The sequence below is a fragment of the Prionailurus bengalensis genome, chromosome E3 (genome assembly GCF_016509475.1).
Source record: "Prionailurus bengalensis isolate Pbe53 chromosome E3, Fcat_Pben_1.1_paternal_pri, whole genome shotgun sequence".
NCBI lineage: Eukaryota > Metazoa > Chordata > Mammalia > Carnivora > Felidae > Prionailurus > Prionailurus bengalensis.
In genome coordinates, this window is record NC_057357.1 from 9,387,775 (window position 1) to 9,401,903 (window position 14,129).

The 14,129-nt window shown below is 56.9% G+C and overlaps 1 protein-coding gene across 9 annotated transcripts in view; it reads left to right on the forward strand.

The window, feature by feature from the left end:
- The window catches only part of CUX1 (cut like homeobox 1), a 377,056-nt gene that overhangs the window by 289,562 nt on the left and 73,365 nt on the right, over nucleotides 1–14,129 (forward strand). For 6 of the 9 annotated variants that reach the window (XM_043559788.1, XM_043559789.1, XM_043559786.1 and 3 more), the window contains exons 11-14: nucleotides 688–876; nucleotides 9,196–9,254; nucleotides 12,267–12,315; nucleotides 13,120–13,216. In XM_043559788.1, the coding sequence (XP_043415723.1) occupies nucleotides 688–876; nucleotides 9,196–9,254; nucleotides 12,267–12,315; nucleotides 13,120–13,216 (394 nt within the window). The remainder of the gene's footprint in view (nucleotides 1–687; nucleotides 877–9,195; nucleotides 9,255–12,266; nucleotides 12,316–13,119; nucleotides 13,217–14,129) is intronic. The other 3 variants (XM_043559791.1, XM_043559787.1, XM_043559784.1) reach the window with 1 other exon arrangement.

Here is a 14,129-nt window from a genome sequence, read left to right on the forward strand (position 1 = left end):
TTTTCCTGACCATCTTATTAAAACCCCAGTGCCGGGGCACCGGGGTGGCTCAGGCCGTTAAGCCTCTGACTCTTGATTCTGGCTCGGGTCATGATCTCACGGTCTGTGGGTCCAAGCCCCCTGTCAGGCTCTGCGCTGGTGGTGCAGAGCCTGCTTAGGCGTCTCTGTCTCTGTCTCTGTCTCTTTCTCTCTCTCTCTGCCCCTCCCCCACTTGCATGCACGTGCGTGCTCTCTCTCAAAAATAAATAAACTTTAAAAAAATGCAAATCAGTAAAACCTCACCACCTAGCCCAAGTCTGACCCCGGGCCCCGCCCCCGCCTCAGTCTCCTGATGGCCTGGTTGCCGCCCAACACGCTTATGCTATCAGCCAACACGTCTGATGCGGCTCGCATCCCCAGCCTCCTCCCGCTGGCTGGATGCTCCGTAACAACAGGGACCGTTGTCCTGTGCTCACTGTACACCCGGCTCCTGGTGGGCACCCAGTAAATCCTTGTCCGCCGGCCGAATCCAGGCGCATTTGCCGTGCAGACAGGAAGGTGGTGCAGGGAGGGTGTTGGCGGGTCCGGGCGGAGGCAGGAGGTCACGCCTCACCCTGAGCTCACCATCCGCATCCCTCCACCTGCGTGTTCTTGCCCAAGCCCTGCCCGAACCCCGGGGGGCTTTGTCATTTCCTTTCTCCTCCGCAGGAGCAGGCCATAGAGGTGCTGACCCGCTCCAGCCTGGAAGTGGAGTTGGCCGCCAAAGAGCGGGAGATCGCCCAGCTGGTGGAGGACGTGCAGAGACTCCAGGCCAGCCTCACGAAGCTGCGGGAGAACTCGGCCAGCCAGATCTCCCAGCTCGAGCAGCAGCTGAGTGCCAAGAACAGCACGCTCAAAGTAAGGGCGCCGAGGGGGCCGCGGGCCGAGGGAGGGCTGGACCTGCGCGCCTGCCCGCTGCCCCGCCTTCCTCCGCACACGGCCCCGGGGGTGGGGGTGGGGGGGCGACTGGCGCGGCGCTTCTGGCTCCCCTCTGACACCCACAGCCCCTCGGTGGGTTGCTTCTGACCCCGGCATCGGGGGCACGTGCCGGGTGTAGTGACCGTGGCGGGAGCCCTTGTCCCAGAAGCCACCTTATTCGTTTGCCCCGTCTTGGCTGTTGGAATGAGTAGATCTCATGTTTGCAGTCTGCACGGGTCACGGTGAGAATTTGTTCTCCGTCAGGAAGCCAAAGTGACCGCTTAGGTTTTTCTTGGTCTGAACTCCAACCGTCAACAAGCGTTTTTCCCTCCGGTGGGAACAGTGAGGATCCCCTGGACACGTCTGTCAGAAGCCTGGGTACACCGGGGCGGTCAGATCTTTCTGGAGAGCATCTTGTCTGGAACTGACCGCAAGTAGGGCCACCTTGAGCCTCCGTGAGGGAGCTAGAAGCAGGGTCCTGGGGCCCAAGACGGGGAGAGTGCCTTTGAACCCTTACCAGCTCTTGCCTGGACGGCACTGCCCTCGATGGGCCATCCCTTGCAGGCAGCGCTTGGTAGAAGGCCCCATCCCGCGCCCACCCGTGGCCATGCTTCCCGGCCCGGGATGTCAGACTGCCACTCGGTGCACTTGCTGGTGAAGGGTTGGTCACAAGCTGTCTGTACAGACGTGCCCTTTGTCCAGCTCTGCCAACCTCTTAGTATACTTTTTAAAAATAATTGCACTTGATTTATTTCCAGCCTGTTGCAGCTAACGTAACGTGAAGGTAATCCTCGCACCCTAGGTTTGTGGTGCGCCAGAGAGCCATGGGGCCTCGGAGGTAGCTTGTTTGACGCTGTGACAGGACTAGTGACGTGTGGGCCCAGCTCCTGGGCCAGATGTGCCCCCACTCCGCCGTGCCTCCCCAGCCTGGGCGATGCCCTCCCGGGCCTCCCGCCCTGCCCCGCTTGTGTGTGCAGAGCACATGAATGACGGCCGAGCACAGCCGTCCGTATACTAAATGCAGTACGTCCAGATGAGTTATACAAAAACATCAGGAAAACTTTTTCTTACAGAAAGTACTTCCAGGGCGTAGTTAGGCCCGTTTGGATTTTTTTTAAAAAACTGACTTTTTCCTTCCCAGCGCACGACCATGTCTCTGACCCAGAGCGGAGTTTCCAACGGGTTCTGTGCTCCCGTCAGCTCGCCGGCCTGACCTTGCCGACTCAGGGCCCCCACCGTACCTCCCCCCTGGTCTTTTCCTGGCCCCTTCGGGGTGGATTTCACTCACTGTCCGAGGAACCACTGGGTGCCTGGGCCCCTCGGAAGAGCCGGTCCTGCCGACTTTGGGGAGAGGGTTGAGGACCCGGTCACATTTGTCATCAGCCCGTGGCATTTGTTTCTTCTGAGTTTCTTACTCTCCCATCAGCCTGCCCAGCGAGCACTCATTTTTTATTTCCAGATTAAATTTAATTTTCTCATGTTATAGCCATTTCTGACCCCAGCAGTGGCATTATTATTAGATAATTTGCCTTCCTCTCCTTTGTTACAGTTAAGGGGTCTGACTCAGATACAATCCCGCATTTGACTATGAGAGGGAGGCTATAGACCTTACATTTTTTATTATAGAGCAATTTCTTCTAAATCAGTTAACGTTTTAATGTTTGCCTTCTCAAAAAAAAAAATGAAACGCAGTTTCACAAATTAATGTTCTTTATCCGTATCTTGGGGGAATTCTTTAATACGGTGCAGTTAATGAAACAATTTGGCAATACTTCTTCCAAAATTACCGCTCCCTTATCTTCATCTGATCTAATAATCAAAACATATCCTCTAGTAACAAGACTCTGATTCTAATTATCTTAACCCCTTGTCACCAGGAGTGAAGATCTCCCCAATATTGAACCCGCACGCAAAAGGCATCAGCATCCCCCAAAGAACGCGTCTATGCCTCCCTCACCCAAAGGAACGAGGTTAATTGAACCAGTTCCCTTCCCGGGGCTTTTTTTTTTTTTTTCCTAATGTGTATAATTTATAGTCTCAAATCTAAACTAAACAGCAATACAATTATGAAGAAAATAGGAATGAGACCTGTCAAATGGGCAGCTTGCTGCTTCCGCAGTGGTGGCAGGGGGCAGGTCTCCGACCCAGCAGCCGTCCCTCGGAAGCAGCCAGGAGCCGCACCTGAGCTTGCCCTGGGGCTTTCCTTTCTTCCTCCTCCCTCTCCCGCCCCGCCGCAGCCTGTTCCTTCTTGGGCCGTGTCGTTCAGTTCTGGGGGACCCTGGGACGCGGCGCGTGGGGCTCGAATCGGGACCGCCGCTTGAGGATGCTGAGGCTTCCGGCCCGGCTCAGCTGCTTGACATCGGGCGTGGTTTTGCCATGCATGTTGGCAATGGTCTTTGAGACAGATGCTCCTGTGCCTGATGGCAGTCACTGGTGGGGTGTGGGGCTGATCCCACAGGGCACAAGGCATAACGGGCAGAGCCTTTACGCTGCGGCTTCTTGGGGTTTCTCGACCAGTACAGTACTTCTTGGTGGTAGCACTGAAATGGACCGTATCTGGGGACTCACTGGTTCGCTTTCTCTGACACCTTGAAACTCTCCATCTCTCGCAACCAGTATTTCCTCCCTTTGCCTCGACGATCGATTGGCAACCGTGTGAGGATAAATGGACAGGTGGATGTTTTCCAGTCTCTCTTCCCGCCGTGCTCTGCTTTCTCGAGCCAGATTCACCCTAAACGCATCGCTCTCCACGCGCAGCGGCATACCCTCTAGTCTTAGACGGCGAAACGCGCTCAGACGTGGGTGATGTTTCTTCCTGTCTCATCTGACAAGTGCTCAAGCACAGTGCCACTTGTCCGGGCCAATTCCGTATTTGTAATTAATGAACTAACCCGACTGCCATTACAAGCCAGCTATTTTCGATAACTCTATTCTGTGGTCTTCTGTTGGAGCACTTCAATACGGAGGCAGTATAATTAGGCAGTCACCTGCAGTCTACTTGCTAAAGCACAGAAAATAAAGCTCCCGATAAATAGCTTCCATTTAAAATGGCTATTTGTAAGAAAGGCTAGCTAAAAGAATGCCATTCTCCCATTAGGAAAAGGTATATTTTTTAAAGATGAGTACTTCCCACTAAGGGGGTGGTAGGCAGGTGTATTAGCATCACCTGGGGGAGGCTGTCTCCAAACCACATGCCTCCCCAACTCTCTGTTCCCCTCACCCCCATCTCCTGCAAGGTTCTGCTGAGCCACCGTGGAGCTTGCTTTGTCCCTCGGGGGGTTGGGCCAGGAAAAAAGAAACAACCACTTCCGTAGACTCACTTGGTGCCTTTGATCCTGGACGCTGCCTCTTTGGCACGTAGGTTCCCTCGCCCGGCAGCGGATTTACTCTGCGCTGAGGCCGCCTTCCGTCCTGTTTTCGGTGAGCGTCCCATCGATGTCTCGGGCTCACCACACGAGCAGGCGTGATGGTGATCCGGTCTCACGGAGGAGGTCACTGAGGTGAAGAGAGGCCCGTGCACGCGCCTGCCCGCCAGCAGGACTGACTTAGCCTGGATGGCACAGGCGAGCCCGAACCTCAAACGTCCCGACAGCAGGGAGCCCGGGACCGAGCTCCCCACAGCCTTGTCCTGGCTGGATCTTGAAGACGGTGTGAGCACAGAGTCAGGGAGAGGAAAGAAGGAGGTTTCCGTAGGGAAGAGGAGGGCAAAGGTGGCCCTGGTGCCACCTGGAGATGGACCGAGGCGTTTCACCTGCAGGCCGCCCCGGATCGCGGCACACCTAGCTGACCATGACGGGCAATGTCCAGGCGGCCTGAGCACGGAGCCTGGGCCCTCCTGGTCTGTGATGGCGCCATTCCGTGAGAAGGAGTTGGCTGCCCAGGTCACACCTGGACCACAGCTCGTGGAAACTGGCAGTGACCCGTGCCGGGAGCGAGCCCTCCAGTATAACTGTCACTCCCCCTCCACGGCCTGGCCTTGTGCCCGCGGGCCCTCTGGGCTTCCCCCCACCCCGCCACCCCCAGCATCTGTAGATCCTAAATTCGCGTAGGAACCGTGGAGACCAAACGGGCTCCCCATGCAGGTGGAATCCTAAGCCTGGACCTCAGACATGCAGTGTCTACCTGAGGGGCTGGGCCTCAGACCCTGCCGCCCCCCCCACCGCCACCGCCCTGGACCGGGAGCCCAGTCACACCTCCTCATTTGTGACTGGTGGTCCCCGTGAAGACAGGGGTCACACCCTGATGCCCCTGGCCGGTGCTGTCGCTCCTAAGAAAACACGGCTGAAAGCCTGGCTCTGACCATCCCTGGAGGAAAGACGGAGGTGTCTGCCCACGGCAGTGCCCCCACCTGACCGGCCCACTGTCTATGTTGGGGCAGAGATATGTTACTGCCCGACCCCTGCTGTGCCGGCCAGAAGAAGGGCCTTGCCGAGGGTCTTTCCCTCAGAGGCCCCTTCATTTGGCAGCCCTAAAACAGGGGGCAGGCGTGTCAGAACTTGAGTAAGAGGCGTCTTTCATAAACGTGGCACCCGTCTGCCACACGCCGGAATGCCTTGCGTTTCAAATTAAATTTCTTTAATTCTTCAAGGCTTAGCCAGGTTCTTAAGCACTTCCTCTGGATAATTAATTCGTCTAGCAATTCAAGATAATTTGACGAGCACCTCCTGAGCTCCCGGAACGACGTGTGTGCTCCCTGTCACTGAACGGACGTGACCCACGTCACGTGGTCCTCTCAGAGGGGCACTTGTGTGTCCTGCGTGTCCTCGCCGCGGCCCTTTGAAAACCCGTCGTCCAGATGAGGAGCGTGAGGCCCTACAGGCGTGAGCCCCTCACCCAAGGGAACACCCTTGCAGGCCAGGAGTGGGCCAGCAGCCCATCTCTGACCCTTGACCTTTTCTCACCTCTCTGTTAAAGCCCAGGCAGGTTCCTTCGCCAAGCACCTTTTCGGGAAGATACCCTGGTTCCCAGATGCTGCACACACTAGATGCGCTGCCTGCCTGCCACCGGCACTTCACGGCCAGCGCTGCCCCGGGCACCCGTGCTCCTCCTCCGTGGGTCTGCCGGGGAGCTGGGATGTGGAGAACTCCATAAGGGGAGCCCCTGGATTCAGAACCGGAGAGTCCCTTCCAGAATCATACAGTCCATTCAGTACCACCCCCCAGGGTTAAAGTCCTAGCAACCACGGTAACGGTAACAACCATTTGCGAAGCATTTTGCCGCGTGCCAAGCACTTAGCATTATTTCCTCCAGTCCTCGCCAAACCACTATACCGTGTGCACCAAGACCCCCGTTTTATACATGAAGAAACTGAGTTCAGTGTCTTGTTAAAGGTCACCCTGCAACTAAGTGGCAGAGCCAGGCCTTGGCCCTGACCTGTCGGGCTCCGGAGCCCAGGCTTCCAGTGAGCGCCTGGTCTGGCCTCAGCACACGCACCTTCTCGGTTCCTCCTGGAATTACCGACAGGTGCGGCCGGCCTCTGCTCTAACTAGGTCTGATGGTAGAACCCAGTGACACGTTTGCTCTCTGGGCAGACAGCCACCTCTGCAGAAGCGATGCCACCGTTAAATGAGATCGCGTTTGGGGCACGGAACCCGGCCCACCCCGAGGAGCACCAGCGAAATCAGAGCGGAGCCTTCCTCCACAGAGAACGACAGACGGAGCACCTGTTGCCTTTCCAGATTGAGAGTTTTGGAAACTAGACTTTGCAGGCACCCAGCAGGGAGTTTCTGGTCTGAAGCCCAAGCAGAGGACCATTGATCTTTTTTCCACGGTGGGCATATCTGGTACCACAGGCCGTGTGCCTCCTGCCCCTTCACGCCACTACGAGTATGGCTCTGGGGACATCGCACTCGCCAGAGACCGTGGTGAAGACGGGCTCGAGGTGCTCACGGGTCAGGACAGGCTCTGTCAGGCGGCCCCGCCAGCCCGCATCCAATCATCTGCCCGAAGAAATGAACATCAGAGGTTTACAGATGCGGTCTTGGGTTCTTCTTGATTAAGATGCCCCCAGGGGGTGACAGATTTCAGCAAAAGCTATTCAGTTCTCAGCGAAAAATGTGACATCCGACCAAGTTACACAGCTCCAGTCCTAAAACCTTCTAATTAGGGCCCATCACAGGTCTGCAAAGCCATGCTCCCTGGGAGGCTGGGCCGTGATGACAGCCCCACATCAAAGGCCCTGTGGCGCCTCGTCTGCACCAGGACCTTGCCCCGTGCTCTTCTGGTTGGCCCTTTGAGGCTGTTGTTGCCCTTCCTGTATTTCACAGATGAAATACTCATTACCGAGCCCCAAGGTGTCCAGCCCAGGAGTGACGGAACTGACTCCAGGTTCCGTGCCGCACCGGGTTCGGAAGCGCTCCGTATTTTCCCCTCTCCCTGCCCTCCCTCCTGTCTGTCTCGCGTTCCCTGAACACGACCAAGTTGTGCGTGTGTCCCAAATCCAGCCTCCCTGACCTCCGGCCTGGTGCCAGATCACCTTTTGTCTGGGAGTGCTCCCTGCACGCGATCGTAGGGGAGTGAAATAACCGCTTCTTCAAGAGCACCTGCAGGGACCCTGGTGTGGGAATGTGACTGCATGCTACCCCCATTTGACTAGGACGCCGTTTGACTAGGACGAGAAACCGTTAGGAAGTTGACAAGGGGTCATAAAAAGGAACTAGGGCAGAGCAGTTTTACACCATGGAAATACACAAGAAACTGCCAGCAAAGACCACAGGAAAAGAGGAGCGAAATGAGTTTAGCTTACAGAACACCCGAATCCTTGAACAGCAGGCAGATTGAGATGCAGTTTGAGCATCCGGCCCGATGGGCCGGATGGGCATGTCCTCCCCAAACTCTAGAACATTCTCGGCCGGACTTAAACTATAGCTGTGGTCGTGGCTGGCCACACAGAACCCTGTAGATGGGAAGGCGCTGTCGATTCCCCCCCAGGCCCGGAAACCTGCTAAATCGTCTGCCATCCCCTGCCCCAGCCGGGTCTGTCTCCTGCCCTTTGCGGGGGGTCAAAAGCAAACTAGTCCAAACACCGTCACGGAGGAGCGCGCCCTCTGCCCACCACCCACAGCTAACGGCCTCTCCTGGCAAGAAAGCCCTGCAGAGCTCTGTGCAAACTGATTACATCAATGCCCCATGAGTTCGCAGACCCTGATGGAGCATGTCAGAGTGTCATCCTGTCAGGGGAGCGTGTCACCTCACCCTCCCTCTGAAGGGCACTCGAGGGCCAGGGAGTCGGCTGTGCCCCGCCTTGGCCCTGCTGGCCAGCTGCCCTCCGAGGGTCCTCCCGTGGGATTCCGACAGAAAGACCGACCAGCTCAATGGGTCTCCACTCCTAAAATGCCCACATATGGGGGGGCGGGGGGTCTAGGAGTACAAATGCTCTTCTTTCCCGATGCCAGCGCTCCACGACGAAGGGCTCGAACCCCTTGTCAGCAGGGTCCCCGCCAGAGGTGTTGACATGCGACTGACTGCCTGTGTCAGCTTGCCTAATATATTTCGGGAAAAGCCATGCGCTGATTTTAAAGTGCTGAGAACTTCTCTCCGTCCTGTTTGCCATTTCACGGTATTTCATACAAAATGGCCTTTTCTTGTTCTGTTTTCCATTTACGTAAAGCCTTGTCCCACCTCGGTTAAGTTTTATGCTACACTGTGTGTGACCACGCCTGCACGCGGGCCCATTCACACCCGACCGTGCCAATTCACACACACACGCACGCGCGCCGGACCGGAAGCGTGAGGGCCAAAAGGCGACCCCACGTGTCACCACCATTCATTTCTAGGTGCCGGTGTTCCCCCTCAGGGACGGCTGGATGGCTTAGAGGGAGTGCAGTCGGCGATGGCTGTCCCAGTCCACACAGGCTGCCATAACACAACATCCTAAACCAGGGGTTTAAGCCACAAACGTTTTATTCTCAGAGTTCTGGAGGCTGGGAAGTCCAGCATCAAGGCTCTGGCAAATTCCGCATACGGTGAGGGCTCCTCTCCTGGTTCACGGACTGCCGTCTGTCCGTCCACTGTGTCCTCACATTCCTAGCAGGGCAAGGGAGCTCTGCGGGGCCTCTTTGATGAGGGTGCTGGTCTCATCCATGGGGCTCCCCCCTCACGCCCCCGTCACCCCTGAAGACCCCGCCTCCTCACACCACCACCTTGGGGGTCGGGATGCGATACACGAATTTGGGGGGGGGGGGCACAGACATTTGTTTCGTAGCCAAGTCCGTCCACCTGTTTCAGACACAGCCACTAATAAAGTTCCTCTGTTTGCAGCAACTGGAAGAAAAACTCAAAGGACAGGCTGACTATGAGGAAGTGAAGAAGGAACTAAGGTAAGTGTGGAGACGCCTGCTCGGCCACCCGCCAGTCGGGGCTCCTCAGCGACATTTGCTCAGGAGACTCTGCACCAGGAATGGGTGGGGGGACCAGCCACGGGTCCTTGCCCCGGGCCGCCCAGAGCCGTGGGCGTTTGCACTCAGGCCTGTGCCTGAATTCTCCGGACTTTCCATAAAACTCTGCGCGTTTAAAGTAGGCCAGCACGCACAGAATCAAGGGAGACGTTGCCTTTCAAGCAATTATAAAACACAGGGCCGTGTTGCAGACAGAAGTTCCCTGAACGGGAGCAGAGCAGGGAAATGCTTTCCCGTCGAAAGAGTTCCCGTGGCCTCCCACCCCCTGCCCACCTGCAGGTGCCAGGACTTTCTTCTCCCAGTGTCCAGTTTCCCCTCCGAGAGGCAACAGCTAAAAGCCTGTCACCCCTCCAGTGCTAACGTTTACACTCTCAAGGTGAAGTCCCCTCCCCACGCCCGGCCTCCCTGCCTCCCCCTGCCATCTCAGACTCCCTGCCCCCCCCCCCCCCCCCCGCCAAGGTCGCCCAGCCCTGGAGTTCATGGGCAGCCCCCACAGTGCAAAGGGCCCTCTTCTCCCCCAGTCTGGCTGCAGAGTCTGTCCCTGAGCGTCCCTGCCTCCGTGGCTGGGCCCTCAAACACTGCGAAGACAGCCACCCGGCCCTCCAGGCCTGTGCTCTCCACTGCTGCTGGAACGAGGGTCCTTCTGCTCCCCGCCAACCCCTCCGCAGACCTCCTGGCGTCCCGCAGCCTCCCCCTTGGCCTCCGGATCCCCACTCTGACCCCGGCATCTCCCTCCCACCTCTCCGGGCTGACCCTCCCCCTGCACCTTGGGCCCCCTCCCCCTCCCCTGCCCACCCACCAGCTCCTCTCTCTTGCTGATATTTTTAACTTCTCCTTTTAAAATAGGCCACACCCCCTTGCCATGCTGTTCTTTGTATTCTTGATCCCTCGGGTTTGCCAAAAATGCCCACGGGAAGGCCTCTTCGACCTTCTTGCCACCAGGTCTCCCATCGCCCTGGCTGGGCCACGAACGCTTCCGGCCTCCCAACGGAGTTGCCTGCAGGCGGCTCCCCAGCCCCACGCCCAGCGCGCGCGGCTCTCCCCGCACAGTCTCGCCCCCTCTGGCCACAGGCAGCCTCGCAACCCCTCGGTGGCCACCCGTACACCTGCCGACACGCAGATCCAGCCGTGGGGCGTTCGTTACGTACCCGTCCGGCCTTCTAGATCTGCCTCTCCCGTCCGCACGTCCCCTCCTCCCTCTCTTCCTCCCACGCAAAAGGAAACATTGTGTGCCTTCTAGTGTTGAGTCAGAAAACTCTGATGCGAAGGCCTTCGCCCCCAGCCCAGCCACTGCACGCCGGCCCCGGCCCCTCCCAGAACCGCACCCGTATTCCTGGAGGCCCTTTCTGTCGCACCTGCGCGCACCAAGGCCCCACCTCAGCCCCACGTCTGCATCCGAACGCCCCATTGGGATGGCTTTGCTGCTGAAATGTGTTCAACCCAAGTGCCCTCCCACACACGCGCCTCAGTCCCCATACCCATCCCCTCCGCGGGCTCCCTGCCCACCTTGGTGGTCTGTAAAATACCCTGCTCCTTCCAGGCCTTTGTGAGACACTGACTCCTCCTGAGACAGACCCCGTCTCCAGCCCAATGGGGTTTCTGCCGCCAGGGGGACCCACCAGGTTTTCACTTTCACACACTCTTTGGATTTTGTTTTCTACGCACATGACAGCCGACGGAGTCCACACGGGCGAGGGGCAGAGTGGCTCTGATCCTCCCGAGTGCCAGGCACCTAATAGGTCATCGGTAAAGATGTGCTGAATAAATTGAAAAGATACTGGTATTTGGGGTCTAAGCTCATAGACTCACTCCGGTCTTTTGTTACACGATGTTAAAGATCTCAGACAAGAATACAGTTGCGCACACGAAGGCCATAAAAAAAGACAAGTTCCAGACTGCTCGTCACTTCTCTCCTGGCTGATGCAGTGGGGCCCCGAGTTCTTATTATTTTCAATAGCTCACCATAAAATAAAATTATGAGGTTCCCTCCCCCCGCTCCACCCCTCCCCGCAGCTGCTCTTCCGTTCCTGTTTTCTTAGTCTACGTGACGAGGGCCACTCTGAAGATATAACCACAGATAAACTAAGCCGTCAGCTCCTTACTGGCTGCCACGGTGGCAATGGCAGAGCGTGGTCTCCTGGGGCCCTGGGCATTTTTACACCACCCTCTCTCTCGCCTGACACTTCCGTGGAGCTTAAAGAGGGCAGGGGCCAGAGTCACAGCCATAAGAACTCTGGGAGAGCACAGGTGGCCCACTGCCTGGGACTACGGAGGCTCTTACTCACCTTCCCGAGCTCCTGGGGCCATGTGGACTCACAGAAAGGAAAGGGTGTCCCCTTAAATAGTGGTTCTGGGCACCTGCACTCAACTCGGCTGTGGGACTTGTTGAAACAGGCCCGGACGAAGTGATTTCAGTGATAAGGAGGACAAAGGAGAAATAGTCCTGCTCCCCCACACCGCCAGGGGCTACAGAGTAGGTCTGCGACCAGCCTTTGAGCCATCCAACTTGGGACTTGCTCTTTGACCATTTCCCCCGGGGCCCAGGTGCCAGGCACCAAGCGGGAGCAGGTAGGAGGGATGAGCTTTCTCTCCCTGGCTTCCTTCTTACAACCTTAACATTCCCTGTACGCTTGACAAATACATTCCACTTGCAACAATGTTATGTCTGTGTTCAACTTTAAAATTATACTCTGAACAGCCCTGGTGTGATTCCATATGGAATGATTTACATGCTGGGCAAGAAACTTTTGCGGGCCAACTGCTAGTTGAATAGCTATTCTAGAGACACTATCAGATGATGATGCTGCCAGGGAGGTGGTTAGAGCTCTCGGTTCCTCGGTTCCTGGAGTGCAGGAAACTGATGTCAGTGCTCGTGAGTGTGGCGGTCGTCAAAGGTACGCGGGGGAAATGACTGCTCTGCCTTGCTCTTCACAGCATTCTGAAATCCATGGAGTTTGCACCGTCCGAGGGAGCTGGGACACAGGTACACGGTCTCACTTGCTTTCAGTGTGTGCGAGGGTCAGCTCGCCGTGCTCACTCGTCCGTCCCCGGGCGAGCATCACGAGCTCGAAATGTCTATGAAACCTCCCACCTGCAGCTGACGAGCAATTTCCCAGGAACCTTAAGCAAGTTCAGGCACGTTATCTTTAATGTAAAAAGAGGCAAGAAGAGAAGAGTCAGTGTTTTCCAAACTGGTAACTCAGTTCACGTGACACTGTGATTTAACTCGGGCGGGCACTAAGAACATGGCTAAAAACAGTCTTAGATTATGTCAGAGACCCGCCCAAAATGGACTGGCTTTTATTATCTGCTGCCTCACGTGGAAAAGGGACGGGGCAAGGTGACAGCGGCACATCGTCTACCTGGTGGCCGCGTAGGCTTTGAGGCACCAAACAGAAGCCCCCTCCCGATGCCCAGACGGCAGCTGACTCTTTGGGGCTGGCAACCTGTGCAGTGACCTTCGGACAGCCAGTTCTAATGCCCGATGGGGCACAGGTCTAGACTCCCTGGACGTGGGGACGGAATAGAGCATGATTAGTTGTCTAGAAGCCGCGTGGACGTAAAAGAAGACGTAAAAGCTCCAGCTGGGACGCATTCCTTTGGAAACGAACTCGAGCGTTTCCCACGTGCGCGTGACCATCTTCAGGGGAAGGCAGATCTCTGTATCGTATCGGAGTCAGCTGAGTCGGGCGCACGAGCCATCAGAGCAGGGGGTGTGGGGTTCTGGTGGCCCCGGGGAGCGGGAGGGTGGCCGGCCCCACGGTGAGCCCTGCTCTGCCCCATCTAGGACGCATCCAAGCCCCTGGAGGTGCTGCTGCTGGAGAAGAACCGCTCGCTGCAGTCCGAGAATGCCGCGCTGCGCATCTCCAACAGCGACCTGAGCGGTAGGTGGACGGCATCGCGTGCCGCGCTCGGTCCCTTCCGGGGGTCGAGGAAGAGGAAGGTGAACCGTGAGTCTGGGCCGATGCATGACGGGAACATCACCGGTTGATGACAGCCTTGACTAATGAGTGCTTGGTCTCCTCCTGGTCCTCCTCACTGCTCCTCCCCTCCCCTCCCCGCCCCGCTTAAAGATGGTCAAGGCCGGATGTGTGGCCGCAGAGCGCCTGCGGAGGTCAGTTAGAGCCAGTGTTGCAGGACATCCAGGAGGGACACTCGGAGGACGTTGGCTTTTCTGGTCTTTTCCCAGTTGTGCGGCCTCTCTCTCTTGTGGTGTTTCCGGGGCTGCTTGCGGAGGCCCGGCCCTTCCAGCCTCAGTGGAGCTTTTCTTCCTTCGTCAGGTTTTCCTTGGGAGCGCATCCCCCGTCCTTAGCCTTTCTTTGCTCGTCCCAAAATGGTGGCGTCACTGACTGCTTCTGGTTTTGGCAGCTGGTAAACCGTTTAACCGTGTCTCGGGCTCCGATGATATTTCGTTCTTAAAATGTGCGTGCCTTCGATCGAGTGGACTCGGTACAGTGCATTCGCCTCAGAGCAAGTGGTGTGAGAGAACCCGTTGGTCCCAAAATGTCAGTGTTTGCTGCTCCTCAGGTGGGGCCCTTCTGGTAATAGCTCGAATGCTAGCGGCCCGATCAGAGGCCCCGCGACCTGTCGACTCTTTACTGTGTGTGGTACCGGCTCCTTGTCACTTTAGGACTTTAAATCTATGTCGAGGGGACTCTCCAGGCTGCAACGTACAAGAAAGGTGCAAACATGAAATGCATGTTGCTTGTTTCGGGGGGCCTCGTTTGGCTAATTTAAAAATTCAATTGAAAAACAGACCAACACACCTCATTGGCCCTTGTAAAATCTGCACTTTTT